Here is a 25,786-nt window from a genome sequence, read left to right as displayed (position 1 = left end):
AACCTGACTTCTGCACAATACAACTGATGGTCCCAACCCCATTAAGAAGGCAAGAAATTCCACAAATGAACCCTGTCAAGGCACACCTGTGAAGTGAAAACCATTTCAGGTGACTACATCATGAAGCTCATTGAGAGAAGGTGGTCAACAAAGCAAGTGGTGGCAACTTTGAGGAATCTAAAATATAAAACATATTTAGAGTTTTTAGCATTTTTGTTTTGCTACATAATTCCATATATTTGATGTCTTCAGTGTGTATATACAATGTAGAAAGTAGTAAAAATAAAGAAAAATGAGAAGGTGTGTCCAGAATTTTGACTGGTAGTGTAGGTGTAGCGATTCATTGTAAGTTGCAAACATATGTAGAAATACAGTATGTGAGGCAAAAATACACTTCATGTGAGCATTTTCAACACACCCCGAGGTTTTCTTTTAATTTTTTTAAGTTGTAAAGTAGTGTTAAGGAATAGTTATTCAGGCTATTTGAAGAGTATTTAAAGCTCTTCTTTGAATGCTGGCTGCCCTTTCTTTTGTTTTCTGTCAACATGATCCCACATTTTTTCGGTAATGCTGAGGTCCAGGCGATGCCAGTCCGCGACTGATAGTGTTTCATTGTATGTTTTTACTGCACAGGCAGTGTTATCGGAATCATTGTCATGCTGAAAAGCGAAGACGTTGATCAATCAGATGTTTTCCAAAAGGAAGTGCATGATAGGACATGACTTTAGGATACTTTTTAGGATACTTTTCAAAAACTTCCAATTTCCTCAGGTTATTTTAAGGCAACACAGCACACCATGCTATGATTTTCAGAAAGCCCAGGAAACTATTACGCAACACCACTTTAAAAGGTTTTTGAGAAAGTCTCCCTCCTTGGAAGCGAAATATTAAAAAATGAGTGGTGACTCGAGATTATTTTTTTTTTGCAAAGGACTGTATTTAGGTTGTTATTATTAGTGTGTGGATGACATGTGAAAGCAGGCCCTTTTAACGGTCCTTGAATGACTCTTGAAGGCTCAGATGACAAACACACGTGGTTGGCACACGTAATTTGCAACACGCATGCGTACACAGGCTAACCCCGCCCCCTTTCCTCTCAGTTCTTCAGCCGCGCAGCGCTTGGCAAGAATGGCGGCTCTTTTGGAATCGCTTCTATCACACAAAGTGGATATTATTAAGGTGGTGGACTGGCTAAAGAGTGCAGGGGTAGGTCTGAAACGGGTAATACTATCACGAGAGGAGCATTTATCTGCGTTTTATCTCCGCTTACTTTGTTCTGTGTGATGACACAGCTCGTAACTAATTGTAAACAAAACTTTTAGCTGCTGTGCTAGCGAGCCACGTTAGCTGTAGATCAGGTCGACTACAGACAAGATGGTAGCTGTCAGCTTCCCTTTTTTCAGAAGAAATGTTTTCAGTAAAACCTGTCATAATTTACCACAGTTACTTAATAATTTTACTATTATTTTCATTCTCTTAAGACAGATGTGGGGTTTTGCCATAAATTAGCCAGCACGTTGTTAGCTAGGTTAGATAATAATTTTCTTAGGAGATTTAACTGTATCTATCCAGAAAATTTAATTGCGTGGATATCTACTATCTTGGGATGCATCTAGGATTTAATCGCGCTGATGATCTGAGTTATTTCATGGTTGATAGATGGTTGATGCGCTTGTCTCGATCCAATTTTCCAACACTTAAAGTCTCTTTCTTCAACAGGACGAGGACAAGCTGTCGATTAGTGAACTCGGGCTGACAGTTCACAAAGAGGAGTTCGTCCCTTTTCTTTTAAATTTTCTGAGAGAGCAGAGCAGTCAAGCACTCACCCATGGCCCCGCCACCCCAGCTAAGACTCCCAGCCGCCCTAGGCCTGCTGCACAGACCCATGTTTTCTCGGAAAAGAGGGGCTGCAAGTCTGCCAGTGGTGGAAATGGTACTCGGGCTGCGAGCCGCGTCCAGCTGTTTTCTCCTTCATTTGTGTCACCTGGACCTGAAGGATCTCACTGTCTGAGCGGGGTCACTGCCTTCAGCAGCCCCTCCTCTTCTACAACATGGAGCCCTGCTTCCAGGCCTTCAGGATCTGAGCGGCGTGGTGGGCAAAGGATCATGCTTGGGGACTACATGGTTTCTCCTCCTGACTTTCAGCACAGCCCTAGCTTCCAGTCCCAGAAAAGCCGCAAGAAGAGTGGTGGCAACATGTCATTGGGGGGGCGAGGACGTGGAGGGCATTATATTGATGAGACTGGGGGGAGGAGATCAGTAAGAGGAGGAGAAGGGTATGGTAGGATAATTGAGCAGGTTTCACCTCCATCTGTTGGTCAGCTCAATTTCAACAACTTGGAGGAGTTCCCTCCTGTTGGCTCCTCACCCATTTCTCCTGCGTGAGTCTGCACAAGTCTAACATAAGTAGAGTCGTAAATATATAGATTTGAACATGTAATTTTCAAACAATCTGACCACTTCTGTTATTCCTCAGGGCATCTAAGCCAACTAGAAGAATAAACCCGACACCAGTAAGTGCAGAGCGGCCACGCTCTAAACCAAAGACCTGCTTCACTTCCACCCCGTTCAGTAAACCATCCAGCCCCCTGTCAGGAGTAGTGCCACTCGAGGGGTCGATGACAGGGTGCAGTTCTCTGAGTCTGCAGGAAGAAAGGGAATTGCTTAAAAAGGAAAAGTAAGTGCACTTTTCCTCGATTTGGTCAAACAGATTTGAGTGCATTGTGGGGAAAATGTGTTTAGTTTTTGGATTGGCCAGTAATCCATGTCTGCTAGTGGGTGCCATATTACTTACAGATGGGTAATATTTTGCTGTGTTTTACAGGGAATGATGGAAGTGTAATCCATATTTTGTTGGTAATCGTCTGTACACTCTGGATTAGAGTAAAATTCCCCTTCAGGTTCTTATATGTATAACAGTCTCAGCTGTTTTTGCACCAGCTGAAGTATCTTTTTTTTCCACATCTCAGTTTATCTTTGTAGTTTTATGATCAGGAATTTCTTGTTTTTAGGACAAAGCGTGCCCAGCAGGTCGGCTCTCCTCAGCCGTCTTCTTTGGAACCATGCACCCCTACCAAGACAGTGCTTAAAACAGGATCTAAAGTTACACCAGAACAACAGACAACTTGTCCTGAACCATCCAAAGTCACTTTCTCCTTGGAACTGGATCTTTTGGTTGAGCTGTATAGTACCTGCATCTCTGGTAAATGACCACAAGGTGGTGATCATTATCTAAAAACAATTACATGAGGATAAAATGAACTTGTACAAACAATTTTGCTAGATGAAGAACAGCTATTAGTAAATGCCTGTCAACAGGTTTCTGTTAAGTAATTAAAGAGTAATTAATAATGAAAGAAATTTAAAAAAGACTAAACACATTTAAATTAGTTAAAAAATTTTTTTATGTGTTTTCAGAAAACCTCGTACCAAACATTTTCCTGGAGCTCTTCTTTGTGATGCAGTTACTAACGTCTCGGTCCCCTCACACTCATGACGATGAACAGGAAAGTTTGTGTGCAGCTCATTCACACTCAGGTGTGCAGTCACGGAATATTACAAATACTAGGATTGCATATTTGCGTGTGTGTGTGTGTGTGTTGAAGGTCCCGATCTGTTTCAAATTTTCAGATATTCTCGAAAGATGTTATTTAAGACTAGTACACAATTGTGTGTATTTTGCAGTGAAGGTCCTGGAGAATCAGTTTCAGTGAGTGTCTTTTGTTTTCTCCACTTAACCGACTCCTCAACATTCTTAACTTTTTGACTCGTAACCATGTCTTCTTGTAATTTATCAGGTTGGTAGCTCATTTGGACAAGTGCACATTGCGACTGCTGGCAGAGAATGAACGGGTGGCATCTTTCTCTCCACATCTCAGGGACTTACTCACTCAGGCCCAAGATAAAAGCACGGCCAAGGTAACAGAGTTGTATTGTACAGCTGATGAAGTAAATGCAAACATTTATTGTGTTTTTAAATCTTTCCCAGTGCTGTATGCTATGTTATTAACATTACTACCAACCTATGTTGTTAATCCAGATTCTTATTTTGACCCATCTTCACTTAAAAAATAAAATAAAATGAATGTATTTCAGCTCTCTCCTTCAGTGTCCACTTTCATCCACTCGGTCCCTTTCCAACCTGATACTGACAACCGGTCCAACTTTAGCAGTGACAAGGCTTTCCACATCTTCAAAAAACAGAGGTACATTTCTGCTTTTGTCCATTTTATAGAGGTGAACTGCTTTAAATTGCAAACGCAATGTTGAAATATTATAGTTGGATAATTTGTAGATTTAATTGTGAGATGAGAAACTTTTCTTGATTGTTTGGTGAATTAAGGATTCAACTGTTGAAATAAGTTGAATAAAACCACTGAATTAATTTTATTAATGATCAAGTATATTTTTTCCATTCATCAATTATCTTAATCACCTGATTCTTTTGTTCTTCTCACAGAGATATTTTTTATGAGGTGCTGAGAGAGTGGGAGGACTTTCACAAGGAACCCGGGTGGAATTTTGACACTGCACTTGGAAATAGGATCAGGTAAGTCCAGTTAGTTACAGCAGTGTTTTATTTATTTATTTATTTCTCCCCCTCATGGTCAGGAATTGGGTGAAATTAAGGATTTCAATGTAATAAAGGATCTTTTTCTGTCTTTACTTCAGAGGAATGATGAGTCAGATGACTTCTGCAGGAAATCATTCTCATTTTGCGCGTCTGTTCCTGAAGCAGCTTATTCAGGTAAATCATACATTTTAACAAAAGCTATCTATCTCATTGCAGAAGTTGCCACCACGTGACATTCTTCTTACTTGGCCCAATAAGGTCTCAAATTGACCTTTTTTTTTTTTTTTTCCTTTAGATGTGTAAAGGTCCCCGAGTGAACAGCACTTCTGGAGATGCTCCTGATGCTGACTTGTTAGGCATGTTGGGAGCTGAGGGTCTGGGGCGCCTGAAGCGTCTTGAAGAGCGTCTCATTCAGCCTCACGGAGTTGTTGGCCCGTGCTCACCTCCATCTTTTCCTGGTTACCAAGAGTTCTTCAGGGACTTCCTGCAGGCTGCTAGCTGGTGAGACAACAACATTTAAGTAAAAAGATAACAGCATAATAAATATTAAATTTCATATAAATTTCCTGTGTTCTTACTAGTTAAACTTTTTTCTTTAATTTTTTTTAATGGACTATGTTGTTATAATCTGTTTTGTATATTGTGCACTAGCTGCCAGCTGAACCAGCACCTGCAGGATAGCTTGTGCCAGCAGCTACTCCAGCTGGACGAGGTGTCCATCCTGAGCCCTCCTGCTTCCATCTGTGAGCGGGACAAAGAGGAGGAGGAGGAAGATGGAGACATGGAGCAGCAGGTATTTTGTTATCTGCATCTGCAGCTCTTGTGGGTGTTTTGTTAAAATGCTTTACAGCTGTATTTTCCTTTTTTATTTGAAGCAATGTATTTTAACCTGGGTACCTGGAGAGCTCATCTTCTTAAACCTGTCCACTCTAAGAAGATGAGCTCTTATGCTGTTTATTATTTCATCCTTTTTAGGACGAGAAGCAGCGGTTCTCCTCTGTGTTGCTCCTAGCTCGTCTTCTAGCAAAGTTTCTGGGATTCATTTCCTTTCTGCCTTACCAAACATCCGAGAAGCCGTCCAGAGAAATACAGGATACTGCTATAGCCCTGCGCAGCAAGGTGACGAAACAAATACTTATTGCACCAAATGTTCAGGCCTGTTTTTAAATGGTGTATGTAAAAGTCAGAAGTAGTTTCAGTTCCTTTTATTTTCTTCCTGTACATCTGCAGTACAGATATAAATGTATATTTGATGCCATGCTACTTTTTTTTTCTTTTTCTTTCCCTCTTGGTCCCACAGAGTGTTCCAGTGCTAGATGTGTGTGCTGTGTTGAGAAACAGTATAAGGAGAAGGCACACCATCCTCACTGTTCCCTGGCTGGTGGAGTTCCTCTCCATGCTAGACTTTATCGGCCCTCGGCTGCTCTGCTACAGGACCACATTGGGCACACTGCTTCTCCTATATAGGTTTGTCTTCATATGCATGCATGTAAACTAGTTATGACAGTACAGGTAAATGGTATGTGTATATAGTAAAATAAAAAGTCTCCTGTTTGCTTGCAGGAAACTGGTTCTTGATCGATGTGAAGAAATGTGTTACCTAAATAAGCTACTGATGGTGTCAGTATTAGGCTGGCTCTTTCAGGTGAGTTACAATGTGTAGGCAAGATTTGTTTTTTATGTAATGGTTTATACAGTGAGCAGCAGACTCACCAATCATGAATCAAAGATCTATTTAACACTTTTATGATGCCTGAGAATAATATTTATTTATACGTAATGCTAACATGTAGTTGAACTTGTGTTTAACTTGTGTAGATTCCAGTGATTCCAGAGGATATTTTCTTCACTAGTGAGTTTACTGAGGTTGCCAAGGTGGAAGAAAGCGACATAAATGTGGCAGGGCTTGTAAGTGACAAACTTTAATAGGTGTTTGTCCATAAAACGACTTGTTTTTATATGCTTGTTAATTTTTTTTTTAGGACTGTATTCCTCTGGTGGATCAGCAGCTTCTTTATACTTGTTGTCCATTTCTTGGTGAGTAGAAATGTGGAATGCTGAATGTAAATCTTATGTTTAAATTGGGTTTAAGGGCACTGTATTCTTATCTTAATTTATAGTAGCTGTTTATTTCTGCATGCCTTAATTTAGATGGTTTAATAGCCATATTAACATTGGAGTCTTTACCTTCCCCTTTATTACTGAGATTCATGGGAACAAGGAGTCACAAGTTTGGTACAACCAGCCAGCTGATTCGCACATTCATCTACACGTGTATGTTTATCTGTGAGGTTTTGATCTTTTTTTTTTTTTTCTTTTTTTTTTCTGTTCAGTGTGTGTTTTTTACTGGTAGTAGCATTAAAAAAATAATACTAATAAAATGGATTGTCTCACAAAGTATTTGAATTGCAAGAAAGAGTGTCTGTCGCTGGCTGTTACAATTACAGTAAAAATTATTACAGTGAATTACTTTGTATGTTATCAGTCACTTTCTTGGCTTTTTATAGTTTCTCTTGGGCTGGTTATGAGCTTTTTTCATAACAAAACTGCTTTGTCATTTCATCTGTAGGTTCGAGGCTGGTCCTCACGTTATTTTTGTGTCTTTTAATTTGCATATGGGGAGCTGGGTTGTTGGACTAGCATGTCCTTTTCTTCTGGTTAAAGTGAAGCTCTGTCTTGAGGATGGTAATTTCTTTTTTTTTTTTGTTGTACTGGTGTGATTATTCTTAACCATAGACACATTAAATTTAAAGTCTTGCATCTACAGGACTCAATCTTTGCCGGATTTTTTGCCCTTTGATTGGATGCAGAGTAGCGAGTGCAAGAATGGCACAGTTCTTATAGGTTGTTTGGCCTTTTGTTTAGTCATTGGTGGACTCGAGTTTCATTAAGAAGTTTGAAAAATAAACCGTCCTTTAATCAGAAACTGCACAGCTTTGTTCACGTTTGCTCAACACGTTCACCACAGATGAGCCAAGGGACAGCAACACGCGCTTTCTTTAGATAAATCCATCTTGTTTTTATTAATTCAGGTGAATTTCGTAAGCTTTTGGCTGCCTTTGTGTCCGGAAGCACAGCCAAGAGCGGAGGAATTATCCGCAAGATTACTCCCACGTCTGCTGAGCTCAAGGACACGCCAGCAGCTCACAGGTCACAGCAGAAACTGCAGGTGAATAACCAAGCGGCACAGCAAACAGGACTTTAAATGCAATAATTCCTGTGTGTGGGGTATTTAAATCTGTTGCTTGAATATGACAGGTGGACCTCGAGCAAGCCTTCTTTCACAACCAGCCTCCATCGTTACGTCGCACTGTGGAATTTGTAGCTGAGAGGGTTGGATCCAATGCTGTCAAGCATATGAAGTGAGTATTGTGGAGCTTTCAGAGTAAGCTGGTTTTTAAGCCACTAGATTGCAAATTAACTGCAGCTTTCACATCCCTTTGTTTTTATTTAACCTGCCTTCCATTAGATTATCCTTTTCCAATTGAAAGTGACTCTGAGAATGGTTTGTAATCAGCCTGCAGCTTTGGTTGGTTGCTTACCTAGGAGGCTAGAGACTGTCCAACAGCTTGTTTTACAGCACTTCAGTGGCAACTGCTGTAAATTTACCACTCTGTGTTTAAATGTTATATAGATATCTGCTCAAGACTTACTAAGAGCATCGTTGTTATTTTATTTTAAATGTAATTTTTCTACAGTTGTGTTATTCGTTTTGGGCTTCCCGCAGGGCTACCTTAGTAAATGAGTTGGTGGGACGAGGAGAAAAGATGCTGAGAGACGGACTGGGGTCGCCAAACTCAAATCCATCAAAACTGAATGACTCCATTTGTGCTCAATTGTGTGATGCGGGATTGGAGGCTTTGGCAAGAGCCACCAGGTACGAGAGCTTATTTTACAAGCGCCCAGCCGTTTTCTTGTTACGTGAATAGATTTGATTGGGAATTATTACAAGGTGCCACTTTCAGTTAAGAAAACACCCTCTTGCTTGCAGATTTTGCTGTGAGAAGAGCCCTGAAGCCATACGAATATTGCTCCCTCATGAGACTTCGCCTACTGTAAGTCCAAGAATACATATTTGGTTTAAGAAAAAAAAAGGAAGCAGAACATAAGTACAACAAACTACAGCAATATAGAGTTTTAGCTAATAAAATAATTTTCTGAGAAACCTTTGTGGATGAGTTTGGAATTGGATATTTACACTCGAATTTCTACGCAGGTACTCGCCACTTCGGAAAACATCACCAAACGTCTTGCAACAGAAAAAGCCTGCAGCTGGCTTTCGGCTAACATTACAGGTAATTAGTTAAAGGGATAGATCACCCAGAAACTTAAATATAGAGCTGTTTCAGATGTGCATTTTCTGCATGTCTGCAGAAGAAGATTATAATTTTTATTTATCTATTTATTGGAAGGAGATCCAATGACCGGTTGTTCATTTTATTTACTTTCAAAAATCTTAGCTTATACTTCAACAGACACAGACAAAATGTAATGTCATATTTATTCTAGAGAGGCATCTAGGGATGGGTATTGATAAGATTTTAACGATTCCGATTCCATTTTCGATTCTGTTTAACAATTCGATTCTCTTAGCGTTCTCCTTTTAGCTTAGAACTTCTCTTTGAACAAGATAGAAATTTAGGAGTAACATGGCCTTACAAACCCAACAGTGAGATCTTAAGAGATCCACAGCCTACGGCTCTTCAATGGGGTGTCACAGGGTCCCCAGGAAAAAAAATTGTAAATGTAAAATAATAAAATAAATATTCTTCAGTAGCAATTACACAAGAATATCCAGTAATGTCCCTGCCTACAATTAAACACATTCACTTACCGAAAATCGGGGGCATCTGCTGTGGCAAATGGGTGCAAGCCTTTTACCACAAACTTAGTCACTGCTCGGTGACATTCGTCTATCCTGGCCTGAAAGGAGACGCTACCGGTAGACTGCAGCGAGAACTGCCAGCATCTGAGCCAGACTCTGTCTGTCTCTCTCATCATGGTCACCTAAATGCACAGTAATGGCAGGTTTTGTAATAAGGCAGATCGCGCTAACATAATATGCACTGTTAGTTGATTATTTACCTGCCGCATTAACGGGAGAGGACGTGCAAACGTTACCGCTGCTGCTGGGTTGAGATTCACGAGTCCGGAGCGGAATTAAAAACACGACATTCATTTAAGGTCATCGCGTGTTTTGTGAGCAAATGCTTTTGCATATTCGTAGTGTTTCCTCCCTTAATTGAAATATCTACTTTGCAAGTATTGCAAGTTGCCCTGTTGTCATCCGTTCTCGTAAAGTGTGACCAAACTTTTCAGCGTTTGAGCCGCTTAGGCGCCGTGTTTCCTGCCAGTTTTGCAACTTCGGCCAACGAAGTTGCAAAACGTTCCGCAATGTGGTGATGTAATTCGGGGCGACTAGAATCGATAAGGGAATCGTTTGCAAAAATGGCAAACAACTCCAAGGAATTGAAACAATGGGAACCGGTTCTCAACAAGAACTGGTTTTCGTACCCATCCCTAGAGGCATTTATACACTTGTGTTTAATTTGATGGCGGCAACATGGGGGTATGGCAGCTGGGGCGCAGGGAGCAAAAGGCTGGGAAAGTGAGTGGTATTGAAAAGGACACGCCTGGAAGAAAATCTTTCAACCTAACCTGAGATTGACCTTTGGACCCTCAGGCAGCACTGCATTTAAAACGGGTATGATTCTTGAGTTTAGGAAGAGTTCCAGAAAACATTACGTGGGGAATTGTTTACAGACAGGTGGACCTCGAGCAAGCCTTCTCGAAGAAGCCATATGTGAATATAATCCAGAGAACATTTTGTCTTCTCTGAGCCAAAGCTAATTTAAAATGGACTGAGGCAAAGTGGAAAACTGTTGTGTGGTCAGATGGATTAAAATTGCAATGAGGAGAAGAGAGGGAGCATCCAGTTTGTCATTAGTGCTCAGTTCCAAAGGCTGGATCTCTGTTGGTTATGGGGGTGCATTAGTGTCCATGGATTTTGCAGCTTGCACAGCTGGAAAGGCACCATCAGTGCTGAAAAGTACATACAGGTACATTAGTCCCAGGTAGGAGATGGGGTTGATGAACTGTTTTTAAAATATGATGCACAGTGATTACGTGGCCCTATCCAAACTTTTTTTGGAGACGTAGGCCTGCCACCCAATTCAAATGACTTTTTTTTTTTTTCCCCTTAAATTATACATTTTTACAAATTCAAACAATTTCTTCCATTTTTCTTTTTTAAATGTTTTATTTTGAATAAAATTTCGGTTTATAAGATTTGCAAGTGTTTTTGTTTAACTTTTTAAAAACAGTTTTGGGAAGTCCCCACTGGAACATGAATGCATTGATTGCTTTGAACTGCTGAATGAATGTAAATGAAGGAAAGGCTGAATTTTATGGCAGGGCAGTAGTTTTGCAAGCTTTTTGTGCTCGACTTAGGCCTGTTTTACTACTAACTAAGCCTCCAGACTAAAGCGTACAAAAACATTGAACTGACCTCAAACTCTCTGTGATGCCGGTATTATTTTAAGAACATAATTTCCATTGTAGATGAGAGAAGCACTCTCAGGATATCTAATTTCCATTAATTTCTCATTATAATTCTCTCTTATAAAGCACTCGTAAGACGGGAGTGGAAGAGCAGGTATGACCGCGTGATGAAGGCTCTTGGTAGTCCACCTGCTCCAGACTCTGATGTGGACAGAACTGTGGCTGAGCTGGTCCCTCAGGAAAAGTCACAAACTCCCAAGAGGAAACAAGGAAGTGAGAGAGTGATGTCCTGTCCTCCCCACTGTGACCACAGTGCTTCACTGCCCTCTGACATCATCGTTGAAATGAAGGTATTTTTATTATTTTTTTGTGTGTTAGTACTTTGTCCAGCAGTGCTTTGTAATAACAACATTTCATTTGTGATTCTTTTCTCTTTTTATTTTTTCCCCACTATGTCATACAGTTTACTGTTAAATCACGAGTGTGCCTCACCAGAATGTTAGAAAGTCCATGTAATAAATAAGATCTTAAATATGTAAAAGTCAACGATATGTCTGAACTCAAAGGGTTTAATTTTTAATGTAGGAACTGCTGAGCATCGCTGTTGGCCCGAGGACTGATAAGGAGCTGCCGACTGGCTCTCAGCTCCTAACACTGCTGCAAAAAGTGGGAGAAACATTATCCTGCAGAAAGGTGCGTCAGAGAGAGACGAGTGTCATAAAATTACACCGAATTTACTGATGAGTCGTTTCCCAGTGTTAATTACAGTCTTCCTTCTTTTTTCTTGCTTAGTTTTTGAATGTACTGTCAGAGCAGATGCTTCTGAACTGTAGTGTCCTACTGGCCTGCAAACTGGGTGAGATTTTAAGTGTTTAACTCTCATCATTCAAAATTGCTCTGCTTCTTAAATGTAAACATTATGAAACGTCCTTGACAGACCTGAGAATGTGTTCTGTGTATCTGTTCAGTGTCGGCAGAGCTCCCGGTGCTGCCTCTGTCAGAGTGCAGCGGACGTGGCGGGGATGCTGTTGGTAATGGTTCAGGGTCAGAGCCTCCTGTCACAGCGCTGCTGGAGCAGCTCGCTGAGCTGTGGGAGAAAGACAGCTGTTCCTCCGCCCCCATCCACCTGCTCTTTACCCCGCTTACAGTCACTGCTGTGCTGAAGGCCAGCGACACAGAGGTATGAATGATATAGATGTATTAATGATCATAATATGACAGTCAAATTGAACATATATCAAACTTGTTATACATGTCCTTGGATAGATCCTAAAAAAACATTAGATTGAGGTGTGCAACACACATCGTTTTATTTTTTTTAATTTTTTTTTTCCTTTTCAATTTCAATGTGTTAAAAATCTACAAGACTGAACAGTGTCGGCAAAATGGAACAGTTCTGTTGATGTTTCTTTTCTTGAAAGTTTCTTTACTATAAATTGTTCAAACCTACTCGCCTAAACACTTATAGCATGTTTATACTGGATGGAGACTTTATTTATTTCCTTCCTGGATTCTTCTTCTTTGACTTATTTTCACTGCTTCTCCAGTGGATTTTAATACTCCTCCTGCTTTCCAGTCTGTCTGCTTTCTAGAGTAAACAGACTGGAAACAAGGCCGAGGGGAATGACATGTGAAACGGTCCCTGTCTTGAATTGAAAGATTTGGCCTCCAGCATTCTCCATCATTTTGAATTCTTCCTCTTTTTTTTTTTTGTTCAGTTCTGTCAGGCCCAGTGTTCCTTAAACAGTTTTATTTATATACATATTTAAAAATGTAACCTTTTTCTATAACCTCTAATTATTTAATTTAAGGTCATTTGACACTGAAATCTCTAATTTTCTGCAAATGTTTTTATTATTTTTGTTGTGTTTTTTAGAGGAAGAACTACCGGTTTGTAATTGGAAGACTGGTGGACAGAGGATTATTGAGTGAAGAAGAGGTCAAATCCCATTGGAAGAAGCTAACAGAACTGGCCTTACCTGTGGTGAAGCTTCATTTTCTTGTCATCTTGTATAGCTTTGGAATTATTTCTTAATACTAATGATCTGACCTCTGGCTTTTTCTGCTCTCCTGTTCTAATTTTCTTGTCATTTTTTTTCTCTTTAGGAGCAGATAGCGAATTTTCAGCTGAAGTTAAAGACCGTGAAACCCGTCTCACCTCTGGCGGAGTTACAAAGCCACATGGACATTCTGCAGGTCTCACATCAGACAGTAGAGGGAGCTACATGATAGCAATAGTACTATCCAGTTTCCCCGCCGCAATTGTGTTTTCGCCCCAGTGTTTAATGTAACATCTGCTTGTGTTGTTCAAGAGGTACACAGTTCTGAGTGACTTCTTTTTGCTGACTAGCTTTCTGTTTCACAGACCGTCAAAGAGAGTCAACAGTCAGCTTTTGCAAGCCTCAGGCTTAGGTTCTGTAGCTGCAAACCGAGAACTAAGGTGCCAAGTAGAACCAGAAAACCCCGTCAGTCAGGGGTAACATCTATGGACCACACAATCTCATCTTAGATCCAAAGGAATTTCCTGCAGGCAAACCTGGATTGATGCTTGTGTCTTTAGGCAAACAATAAACAAAAGATCGAGACGATGCATAGATTGGAGTCATAGTAGATTCACGCTTAAGACTGAAGAAGACTGGGCAATGAAATGGGGAATTTTTGCATAAAAAAAAAAAAAAAAAAAAAATTGCGTTATTAATATTTATCACGTAAAATCTATAACAAATACTACAAGTTTCAAAATTAGAAAAGTCACGTTTGTGTAAGACACATTGTTGTCTTCATTTCAGTATAGCACTTTCACTCTGCTGTTGACCGCTTCACTAGTGACTGCGTCTCTTTCATAAATGCAAGCATTTGTGATCATGTTTTTGTTCATGTTGAACAAGCGCCCTACTCCCTGCTGCTTTTAAACTGATATTCTTTTTAATGTTGCCGCATAGTTTAAATTCTAAATGACAGTGATGTATTCAGATTTAAGTGTTTATTGTGTATTGTCATGTTTGCAATGAGTAACATACAATTTCGTAATGAAAAAGAAAATAAAGTTTATCAGCTTGAATAATCTGCAGATTTTTGGGGGGTGTTTTTAATCAATGTGAAACTCAATTTAAAGACCTTTTGAAATGTAGAGAAATTTAAATAATAACAGACATGCAAAAAAAAAAAAGGATTTGAATGTGGCTAAAAGGGAGGAGTATCCAGCAGCATCCCCTCCCTCTCCTTCCATGTCTGCCCTGCAGGAAGTTTCACTTCTCTGCTGAGACTTTTGGAGACGTTCGGATTCTCGATCAGAAGTCGGGAGATGGCTTGAACAAGAGCGGGGGGGCTTACCGGACAACTTTGCCCCACTGTATTGGAGAAATATGAAGCGATGTTCACCATGCTCACATTAAAACCGTTATTTTACACTAAGTCCGACTTGGACAGCTGCTGAGTTGCGTGTAAAACCCCTCAAAACAACAACACACATCATGGCAAACGTAAAAGTTGCGATTCGAGTCCGACCTCTCAACGCGAGGTAAGTTCCCGAGTTAGCTTATCCAGCTAATACAACATAATTTAATAGTTTATTGTTGTGTTATTGCTTCTTTGTGTCTGGAGTGCTGCTACCAGTATTTAAAACCATGTAATGTTGCCTGCTTCTTGGTGTGTTCAACAAGGCGTTATACTTCGTATGTTGCCCTCTTTTGCTTCTATTTTGTCCGTTTTGCTGCTTTAAATCGAAATCGAGCGTTAAACTAGCTCGTTAGCTAGCTCAGTACAACGCCGTGGTTTAAACGATGAGTGGTGCACATGTTGAATGATGACAACTGTGGCTGTCAGGGGTGCTGCCTACTAAATCAGCCTGTGTAGAGCTGAGTAGTAGTAGAAAAATGCAGGAAATATGTCTAAATTCAGGCAGGAAGTGAATGAATTACATTTCTGACTGACCCCTGCTTAAAGCCTCGTTTCGTGGCTTTTAGCTACAATCATATAAGTCATTATATTCCATTATGTCTGACAGTGTTATGCATATTCCATACAAAAACCTTTTTCACTTTGATCACATGGAAATGTGATGCATATTTTTTTTAAGGCATTTGTTACCTTAAACAAGGCAGGAAAGTTGGAATGAACACGTTGGTTTGGTTTAATTTTCCGCTTTATGTTTAGGTGGGAAGATTTTGTTACATTTTATAGCGCTATGAAATCTGCTGGAACTACCAAAAACACGCCAGGAGGTTTTAAAAGCTGCCATTTACATCAACAGGAAATTGCTACAGTATGTTAAATGCAGTTTGTTATTTTGAGGGGGTCTGGAGAAACACTTCAGACAAGTTCCATGGTGGTGTATTTAATTATTTTGAACTCTGGCTGGGTTGCTTAACCTCAGAGGCCACTACAGTACCGTAACAAAGCATTATTCAGGCTATGAAAGGCTGGACAATGATTCTTTCAGCTGGTCTTCCTGGTGTTTTACATAACAAAAGAATTTCTTATATTAAATGTTCACTGTCATGCAAATCTGTCCTTCCTGATTTGGGATTCTGACACCCTCATTTTGCTCATCGCTTTGAAGGATGTATTTCCTTCCTCTATATATTTGAATAAGGACCTGCTGTGTAACAGAGATAACATTTACACCAGCCAGGTCTGCATTCTTCATTCGACCTTGCATTTGAGCGTGTTGCTCTTCTGTTTTAGTTGACTGGCAGGATTCAGTAGGTGCCCCTGACAATGTGGGCAACATCTCACATATGCAAAAAAACAAACAAAACAAAACATGTCAGCCTGAGCTCATCTTAAGTTTGTATTAAAACACGTTTTTGTGCAAGGTTTACTGTTTTCCAGTCCCCAACCACCTCATGTACACGCTGTTTAGAGCCTAAGATTGAAGGTTGGTGGTTTTGGGTTGGGCCGCTGCTGGGGTTGGCAAAATGAGTCCCACGTGGTGAAGCACAGGGGGATGATTTACAACAGCCGCCTCGTGTGTCCCTAGCCCACCACAGAGATGGAGCTAGATGCCACTGCAGGCAGCATTTGCCATCATTATCACTCCTGGAGATCGAAATCCTCTCAGCTTCGTATTGTGATTGCCTTCAGTTTTGCTTGTGTTGCATCAGATTTGCTTGGTCCAGCTGCTGAAGCACACACATACACATACAGCGCACACAACGGATGACACAGTGGTCTTGATTACGCTCACAGAACCCTTGTGTGCTCTCTGGACTTTGTGGAAACGGCTCCAGCTGCATCTCAGACAAAGTTTTTGCAGAGCATGTCGGGGTCTGTTTTCATTTGAATCTGGGACTGGTCAGTGGTGCACTTGTGTTGCAATTTCATGGATCACATGCGCACACACACACAATTCATTGTGTTAATTGTCATGTGATGGCCTCAAGGCGAGTGGAGCCAGCGTAAATTTATCTCGACACTCTGAATTATATCAGCTGCAGCAAAAGAGGATTTTTAAAACCGATTTGAAACAGTGTATAGGATGATTATACAACTTCTGAATTTAGAGTGAAAATGTTCTTAAAGCTCTGTCTGGTTTGCATTTGAGGTGTGAGAGCCTGGTCAGTACTGATAGCATCCCGTAGGGCCATTTCTCTCTAGTGGAAGCATCAACCTTCTCAGTTGTTACCCACACCTAATAATAATAATAATAAGCATACACTTTTTTTTTTCTTTTCTTACTCACAGGGAGAGCGCAGATGGAGGAAGGCTAGCTGTTCGGGTGGAGGATAAGTTTGTGAAGATCCGAAACGTGAAGGTGAGTAGTCCTGTATACAAGTGTGACAGAATGGGAGTTGCACATAGCAACAACAGGATGTTTACAGGCTTAGTTCAACTTTTCCCCCCTCCTTTAAGCTGCTTCTGTTTGTTGTACAGTATGTGTTGAGCTCACACACACACACACACACACACACACACACACACAGCATAGCGACCTTTCCTGTCGAACACATGCAGTCTGAGCCCTCGGTGCACAAATATAAACAACAGCGCAACTACGTCATACTTCAGATACCTCCCAAACATCTCCAAGAAGAAACTGTGAAAGATAAAAACACCATGCAGTAGCTTTACTGTTAAATTAGGGGGGTTTATGTGAATCTGGCATGTGGCTGGAGTTATTATTCGAGGTTTCATTGAAGTTCTTGACATTTGGAACTAATTATTTTGTGAGCTTACAGTCCTGTAAGCTGATACTTTCCCCACATTACCAACCTGCTGTGTCATATAGCTGAGTAGGCATGTCTGATTGGTTGAGCTGCATTGCCTGCAGACAGTCTAATGCTGTCTCTACAGCTTCAGTATGGAAAATGTTACACTTTATTTCTGATTTGGAATATCTGTATGAGCTAATATAGAAGTGAGAAAGCTCTATTTAAAGGGTCTAGCCTGTGGAAACAACAGCTATTATTATGATTCAAAATGATAAAGGACTTTCAGCTTGAAACCATTTTTGAAACTCACATTTAATCTTAAAGAAATGCTTCTCTTTATTTGCATTTTGTTTTAAATGCATGCTTTCAGGAAGAAGGTTTGGGTGGTGGACTAGAGAATCTGTTGCACATGATGTGACAGGAGACAAACCACATATGGCCTCCCTCTGCCTTGGAAAGGGATCGTGAACCCACGGCTCTTGCAGATCTCATGGGAATAATTATTTATGGAAACTGGGACAGTTTTGGAGCGTTTGAGACAGAAATAATAAAGACTGGATTTCAGTCGCAGTAAACAGCAAGTGAAACAACCTATAAAGACCTACTGAAATTAGCCTGTGTAAAACAAGAAAGAAGTAAAGGATAATGTTTTACAAGTTGTCAGGTTTCTTTAATATAAGTTGTTGGAGCTTTGTCGTTCAGGAGATTTGCCAGGGGCTGGTGTTGCTCTTAGTTCATCCCTCACACTACAAGTTCATTGTCCGTTTCCTCACAGTGCACAGGGGTTAAGTAGTCATGCTTTCAGGCAACCCAATTGCTGTGAACAAAATTGAATCCCAGGGCTTAGTGCTGCCTAATGCTGCAGTCAGTAAACGATTACTTACACAGATGATAGAGTGGGCTACACCTACAAGACTCTTTTTCCAGCCCCCTTCTTGGTGCTTTTTTTTTTTTTTAACCAGCTGTAGTTGTGCTGTATTACAATGGAATCTGATCTGAACAAATGTAAACACAACATGTAATGTCAGCAACTTTCTCAATCTATTTATCAGTTCACCCCAACAGGGACTACTTTCACCTAGAACAGCAGAAAGAAAAAATAACCTTCCTCAAAGCCACTGTGTTCAGATATAATCTTTTATAATAATAGTAACATGCTATCTCATATACAGTACTGTGCAAAAATCCTGACAACCCCTGATTGATATTTTGCTAGGAAAAAAACATTAAATAGATGCAGTGTTTTATTAAAACATGTACTCATGTAAATGAAGATACAGTATATAAAGCAGAAACAGGGTTTGTGCAATTCTAACGAACTAACGAAGTCAATATTTAGACTGATCACGTTTATTCATCAACAAACCCAGAACACTCTCGGGAAAGCTTTCTTGTCATTACTTTTAAGTAGTCTTTGTGACATTTAAAGCAGCGGTTAGAAAATGGTCGGACTTATGTACTGGAGTGAAAATGATTGAGCCCTTCAGATAGCTGGCTGTACCAAGGCCCAGTATAAGAAAATATAATGAGCTTAGTAGGTCTACTTTAAGTTAAATGATATAATGACATAAATATAATTATTACCTTTTCAACCACAGGCAAAATATTAGATTGGGAAATTAAGTGCAAGAACAATAATAAAACACAAATGTTATCATGAGCAGATGTAGCAGAGACTCATTGGATCCCCAGTAAATTGTAATGATTTTTTTATTTTACATTGCAGGCAGTGACTTAGAAGCATTGTTCAGGTGCTGGACTTTTCCAGTGCAGTTGTTACGCACGAGTGAATGCAAATGCTGCTGTGCTGTCTTTCCTCAGTTCAGGATTCACTTGCAGTAAGCAGAAAGTTGTGCAGTGTTAATGCACTGTGGCAAAGAAAGAACTGGAGTAGGAGTAAGCTTGTTGCTAATGAATGGAAAAAGCTTGCTTGCAATTCCACACTGTTGTTTAGAGCCTCATAAACAATGTCCATAGTACTCACTTCATGACTGGGATGTTTGGTTTCATTTTCTTGTTTTTTCATGTTATTAAAAGCATGCACGCTGTAAAGTCTGTCACTATGCTTATTTGTATAAGGTAGAATTTAGTACTTACTGGCCGTGCTGCTTTACTGTGGTAAGCATTGTTACTTATCTTAAATGTAGACTAATTATATGTCTTACACTTTTATCTCCTTCCTAAAGTTGGATGGACGGACAGAAGGAGCTGTAGATTCCAGGGAGAAGCTTCTGGAATTTTGTTTTGACTACTGCTACTGGTCGGTGGATCGCGCAGACCCTCACTATGCATCGCAGGAGGAGGTAATGACCTAACTCACTGTGATTATGTTACTCACCGCAAATAACATGGTATCCTAAGTCATTATTTTTACAAAGGTGGTTGCTCACTGACTTATTGGTGGTAGTTATTTATGTTGTAAGCATCTACACAGTATATTAAAACACCAGAGTCTATGTCTATCATTTAGCCTCAAACATAACCTTTCTGTAATGTTAAGCCTGCAGTTCAGACCTTTAAATCCACAATCAAAATTTAACCAAACAGAATGCTCTAAAATTCTTGAATATACAGTGGGGCAAAATAGTATTTAGTCAGCCACCGATTGTGCAAGTTCCCCCACTTAAAATGATGACAGAGGTCAGTAATTTGCACCAGAGGTACACTTCAACTGTGAGAGACAGAATGTGAAAAAAAAATCCATGAATCCACATGGTAGGATTTGTAAAGAATTTATTCGTAAATCAGGGTGGAAAATAAGTATTTGGTCAATAACAAAAATACAACTCAATACTTTGTAACATAACCTTTGTTGGCAATAACAGAGGTCAAACGTTTACTATAGGTCTTTACCAGGTTTGCACACACAGTAGCTGGTATTTTGGCCCATTCCTCCATGCAGATCTTCTCGAGAGCAGTGATGTTTTGGGGCTGTCGCCGAGCAACACGGACTTTCAACTCCCGCCACAGATTTTCTATGGGGTTGAGGTCTGGAGACTGGCTAGGCCACTCCAGGACTTTCAAATGCTTCTTACGGAGCCACTCCTTTGTTGCCCGGGCGGTGTGTTTTGGATCATTGTCATGTTGGAAGACCCAGCCTCGTTTCATCTTCAAAGTTCTCACTGATGGAAGGAGGTTTTGGCTCAAAATCTCACGATACATGGCCCCATTCATTCTGTCCTTAACACGGATCAGTCGTCCTGTCCCCTTGGCAGAAAAACAGCCCCATAGCATGATGTTTCCACCCCCATGCTTCACAGTAGGTATGGTGTTCTTGGGATGCAACTCAGTATTCTTCTTCCTCCAAACACGACGAGTTGAGTTTATACCAAAAAGTTCTACTTTGGTTTCATCTGACCACATGACATTCTCCCAATCCTCTGCTGTATCATCCATGTGCTCTCTGGCAAACTTCAGACGGGCCTGGACATGCACTGGCTTCAGCAGCGGAACACGTCTGGCACTGCGGGATTTGATTCCCTGCCGTTGTAGTGTGTTACTGATGGTGACCTTTGTTACTTTGGTCCCAGCTCTCTGCAGGTCATTCACCAGGTCCCCCCGTGTGGTTCTGGGATCTTTGCTCACCGTTCTCATGATCATTTTGACCCCACGGGATGAGATCTTGCGTGGAGCCCCAGATCGAGGGAGATTATCAGTGGTCTTGTATGTCTTCCATTTTCTGATGATTGCTCCCACAGTTGATTTTTTCACACCAAGCTGCTTGCCTATTGTAGATTCACTCTTCCCAGTCTGGTGCAGGTCTACAAAACTTTTCCTGGTGTCCTTCGAAAGCTCTTTGGTCTTGGCCATGGCGGCGTTTGGGGTCTGACTGTTTGAGGCTGTGGACAGGTGTCTTTTATACAGATGATGAGTTCAAACAGGTGCCATTCATACAGGTAACGAGTGGGGGACAGAAAAGCTTCTTACAGAAGACGTTACAGGTCTGTGAGAGCCAGAGATTTTCCTTGTTTGAGGTGACCAAATACTTATTTTCCACCCTAATTTACGAATAAATTCTTTACAAATCCTACCATGTGGATTCATGGATTTTTTTTTTCACATTCTGTCTCTCACAGTTGAAGTGTACCTCTGGTGCAAATTACTGACCTCTGTCATCATTTTAAGTGGGGGAACTTGCACAATCGGTGGCTGACTAAATACTTTTTTGCCCCACTGTATTACTTTTGAATGCAGTCTAATAGATAAAAATATCCATGTATTTTTGGTGAACAGGATCTGGTTTGATGTGTAGTTGTTTGCACTGCAGCATTGCCCAAAGCTGTTTCTTGTTTTCGTGCCATATTACATGCACTATTGTGGGTGGACACTGTGTGTGCGCTGATCCAAGTTTTGGCCACAAGTTGACTCTGGGCAAACCGAATCTCCAAAAGAAGAACCCAGAGGAAGCACGGTCCTTGTAGACAAACCACAACAAGAAGGGTGTGTGTTGTTTTCTATGTTTTTACACAGACGGCCACTCGGGGGACGTGATATCAGCTCCATCTGTTACCCTGCAGTCTCTTTGCCTCAGAAATGGCATGGCTAGAGTCGGCTTGCTTTTCATGTCCTGACTGTGACTGGGTGATTAGATATCTTCGCACTGCTTTGATTGGAGAGTGTTACTGGAACCTGAGATGGGCTTGAGATTAAGACGAGGTAGTGCTCATTTTTCAAGGAAATTTCCTCATATGGATTTTTCTTATTACACATAGGTTTGTCTCATTATGAATTTCTTTTTCCGTCACGTTTTACTTAGTGCAAAAGCTTAACAAAAAAACCTTTGGTTTTAGAGCCAGTCCACTTATTCTGTCCTTTGTTAATGGGGTTTCCTTCTCTGCCACGCCCTCTGTGCTGCACTCCACTCTTGTCAGTACTGCTTTTGTATGTGTTTGAGAAAGACTGGGCTGTGCCGATGGCCCACACACTGCACAGAACTATAGACAACACAACACTTCTTCCTGTCTCTGCTTCTGGCTTTATCCGCTTGTGTCCTCAGCGGAATCGTGTCCAGTCACAGTGGCCTGAAGACATTCCTCTGATGGCCTGGTGTGGGAGAAAGGGCACCAGTGATGGACTGAGCTGCTGGATTTAAATCTGACCTCCTTTCCAGAACTAGAGTCCAAAGCATTGTCTCCTCAATAGATTATGTATATCGTCATGTCAGCTGCTTACTGATCAGACATTATAGTTGAAAATGTTTAAACTGAGGGTTTCTCTGATGGATTTGATGACACAAGGCCTGATGTAAAAAGGAGAAAAGACTGATTGCATGCTGCAGGGCAAGAACCATGATTAATGGCGCATTGCCAGGTAGACTTACATGTTCAGAAACCAGTCGTAACTATGTTACCAAACAAACTGGCAACCGAACTTTGCAACAATGCCCTGTTGTGCTACCTCATTTAACTGCCATTACATTTTGGTCATTGCTCCAACGTCACCCCTATGGATTTTGTTGTTTTTGTTTCCTAGCTTAATAAGGTGATGCTATTTTTTGCCAGTGCTGATTTCTCATAGTTTCTACTCAAGCAAATTATATTTTTGCATACTTTACTTTTTTTTCATAGCAGGAAAACAGACTTTGCCTTGCATGCAGTGTAGTTCCCAGGAGACTGAGACAATCTGAAACAGTGGGGGAATGAGACATGGAGAAACTGGATCTTAACTCCTGCTTTTCCAGTCCAGCAGGACTATCTCACCACTCCCACCTCCCCTCTCCTCTCCCCATGGATACATGCCTGCTGCTCTGTGCTGTCCACTGTACATGTCCATGCATCACTGATAGTTTACACTAGATGCTTGTAGTGTCTTCCAGCTTCATACACGGTTATAGTGAAGAGTGAAGACAGAAATGCAGTGTCTTATATCTGATTATATCTGATTCTTTTCAATGAGGACTGTTCACAAAAAGTTGACCTTTTAGGTCGGGAGGTTTGGTGTTTAATATTTATGTTTATAGGAGAAGGCTGAGTAGGGAGGAATGAGAATGGCTTTGCCAGGTGATGAAGGGTAAGATTTTGGAAGAGATTTATAATGCATAATGAAAGCCAGCTGTTTGGCTAATGTAGCAAAACAAGTGGGACTATTTGTCTAAATGGTGCCTTTGTTTTTGGCTTAGATATTAGGCAAACAAATATTATTTCCCCCTTATTTATTACCACAAACCCCTCAGCTTGTTTATTGCTTCGGTCTGTAAGAAACATGGAAGGGAAAAATTACAGAGAAGCAGCGGATTTGAGTTTGGATAGAGACAAATGGCAAGAGAAAGTGATTAGAGACAAAGAGGGAATGCTGCTGAGGAGGAGGGGATATGGGCCGGGGGTCCGCTGTGCCTCTGCAGCCCCCCAGCTCTCCCCTGCCAAACTCACAGCTGCCTCACTAAGCAATTTTTCACAGTCAAATTTCAGTGTGACAACGTCACTGCTGAGGATTCAGCTCGGAGCACAAGGTTTTCTGTTGATTGCCTAATGGACTCAGATTGCAGGGGCTTTCCCCTCCCTGTCATCTGTATCTCTGACTTTTGTCAGTGTGCTGTGCGATTTAAATATGGCAGCAGTGTTTCTAGGTCTGTGTGTCAGTGGTGCTGCAGAGCGAGGGGAAGAATGGCTTCTCTGTGCATTGGAATAATCCTTCACACGCATGTGAGCAGTCGGCCGAAGCAACAGCCAACAGCCCTCTTCAGGCTGGTTTGAATTATCTACAAACATGGCACCAAATAGACCACATGATGTCAGCATAGAAATCTGAGATCTATGCCATATGGGTGCAGTGTGAGCACCTGTGTTTTATGGATACTCTGCCCTCACTTTTTCTATCAGCGAGGGAAGCAGATGAAAGGAATCATTTACGACAACGAGTTAAAGTGTGTACATAGAAGCGTACCACAAAGGATGCGGTGAAGTCATTTGAAGACAACTGTAAACTTCAAATGGAGCCTCCTCTCTGTAACATGTTCACTGTGCACACTTTAGTTGCTGTAGAAAGAACCTTGTGTGTGTGTGTGTGTGTGTGTGTGTTATTTAAAATGGGACACTTGTTACTGTTTTATTTATAGTAGACATACAACATTGATATGTTAGTGTATTATGAAGTGTGGTGTGAACGTGTGGACCTCTGGAAGAGCAGCTGCTACTCTATAAAAGCTAATGGGGAGCTAACAATATTGGTGTATTTCAAGCCTATCTGTAATGATACTGCATAAGTCTGGTCCCTAGTAAATGCGACTATATACTGAGCCACTCTAACCTACCCATGGGGGATATCACACAAGGCTCCCACCAGTCTGAAGCCTGCAGAAATAATTCCCAGCTTCCCATAAAGATTGTAATATGCAGGTCCACTGTACAGTGTTCTGCTTTGGCCTATTTAACAGCGATATGAGGGGGAGGAGCAGCAAGTCCCCAAACTCTTTCCAGATATGGTTTTATTTATTTGTGTTAAGCCTTGCCTTTGCCACAGTAGTTGCATCAGAAGTCAAGGCAAAATGAAGTGAAATACACTGTTGGAGTGCCCCCTGCCTTCATTTTTCTTCACTTCCCCTCCTCTGCTCTGCTTTTCTTTCCCTGGTGCCCTTCATCATGTGTAGGGATGCCTGAGTAATGAAGAGCAGCCTATCTGTTTGGCCTGCACATCTCTGTCTTTCCCCCTCCCTCTCATACAACCTCTCTGCTCTTCCATGCTAATTTGACCTACAAATTCTGTCCAAGTGTGACAAACGAGAGCGTTGTTGAACTCTGGCCAAACAGCTTCCTCTGTGTCTCTTCTTGCTGCTTGTGATTCAGCCTCTGCTGCCCGTGTCCTCGCGCTCCCTTTTTCCTCTCTGTGATGTTCCCTTTCCCTTTTCTCTCTCTTTCTAATCTAACTCTATAAACCCAGATTCCTTGCAGGAAGGAAAAAGATCTCCTGTGACATCTTTTTTTTTTTTTTTTTTTGTTGTTGTCCCATGTCTAAACAAAGGCATTTAGTTTTGCTCAGGGCCCAGCTGTTGTGTTTGTGTAACCCACTTGGAAAGTGTAGGACGGGAACTGAGTGACCCTTATCTCTGCTGCAGCTGTCCACCTCTGGACAGAAAACTGGGAGTAAAACCATTTTCACATGCAGACTCTCAGCTATGCATTGCTGTTGGTGACGCCCCTCTTGCCCGATCCTTTTGGTTGCGTCACACTCGGCTAAAGCAACGAGAAGCCAAAGTTTTAAATGTGGTTAAATGCTTCGCTCTGCTGGCCGTTTGCCATCACCCTTGACGACATTTACACGTATTTACACACAGACACGCTACACATAAATACTTCTCTGGGGTTTAGCGCAAAGCAGGCCACATAAAACCAGACCAGCAGTTGGCACTTCCACAGTGAGCGATTACAGGACTTAACTCATTACAGAGGCATTATTCCATGACTTTTTTTTCCCACCGTATTGCTGTATTTCTGTGCAGGAATCGCTTTTTCGTCAACCTTTCTCACGCACTTCATTTCCTTCCACCACTTTTCCCTTCTAGTTTGTTACCAAGCCACAAACTAGGCTCTGTGTTTGGGAAAAATTAGTTTTGCTCCGTGTTTTA

At 41.1% G+C, this 25,786-nt stretch overlaps 2 protein-coding genes across 2 annotated transcripts in view; both read left to right on the top strand.

Annotated features, from left to right (window-relative positions):
* Nucleotides 1–1,062: 1,062 nt before the first annotated feature.
* On the top strand, nucleotides 1,063–14,138 carry cdan1 (codanin 1). Its single transcript, XM_004540197.4, has 28 exons — nucleotides 1,063–1,206; nucleotides 1,720–2,381; nucleotides 2,477–2,677; nucleotides 3,012–3,202; nucleotides 3,418–3,537; nucleotides 3,631–3,709; nucleotides 3,798–3,918; nucleotides 4,096–4,205; nucleotides 4,460–4,549; nucleotides 4,672–4,747; nucleotides 4,869–5,074; nucleotides 5,225–5,366; nucleotides 5,549–5,692; nucleotides 5,874–6,040; nucleotides 6,137–6,218; nucleotides 6,392–6,481; nucleotides 6,556–6,610; nucleotides 7,606–7,742; nucleotides 7,832–7,935; nucleotides 8,301–8,450; nucleotides 8,565–8,628; nucleotides 8,790–8,868; nucleotides 11,201–11,424; nucleotides 11,660–11,767; nucleotides 11,867–11,930; nucleotides 12,043–12,254; nucleotides 12,951–13,058; nucleotides 13,181–14,138. The coding sequence occupies exons 1-28, from the start codon at nucleotides 1,063–1,065 to the stop codon at nucleotides 13,301–13,303; spliced, it is 4,053 nt and encodes a 1,350-aa protein (XP_004540254.2). The 3' UTR covers nucleotides 13,304–14,138.
* A 165-nt stretch (nucleotides 14,139–14,303) lies between these two features.
* The window catches only part of stard9 (StAR-related lipid transfer (START) domain containing 9), a 43,248-nt gene continuing 31,765 nt past the window's right edge, over nucleotides 14,304–25,786 (top strand). The window contains exons 1-3 of the mRNA XM_012922909.3: nucleotides 14,304–14,594; nucleotides 16,760–16,829; nucleotides 19,413–19,529. Of these exons, the coding sequence (XP_012778363.3) occupies nucleotides 14,548–14,594; nucleotides 16,760–16,829; nucleotides 19,413–19,529 (234 nt within the window). The 5' untranslated portion in view covers nucleotides 14,304–14,547. The remainder of the gene's footprint in view (nucleotides 14,595–16,759; nucleotides 16,830–19,412; nucleotides 19,530–25,786) is intronic.

This window comes from Maylandia zebra, linkage group LG19 (genome assembly GCF_041146795.1).
Source record: "Maylandia zebra isolate NMK-2024a linkage group LG19, Mzebra_GT3a, whole genome shotgun sequence".
NCBI classification, from domain to species: Eukaryota; Metazoa; Chordata; class Actinopteri; order Cichliformes; family Cichlidae; genus Maylandia; species Maylandia zebra.
Note: the sequence above shows the minus strand (reverse complement) of the source record. Positions and strands in the feature narration are given on the sequence as shown.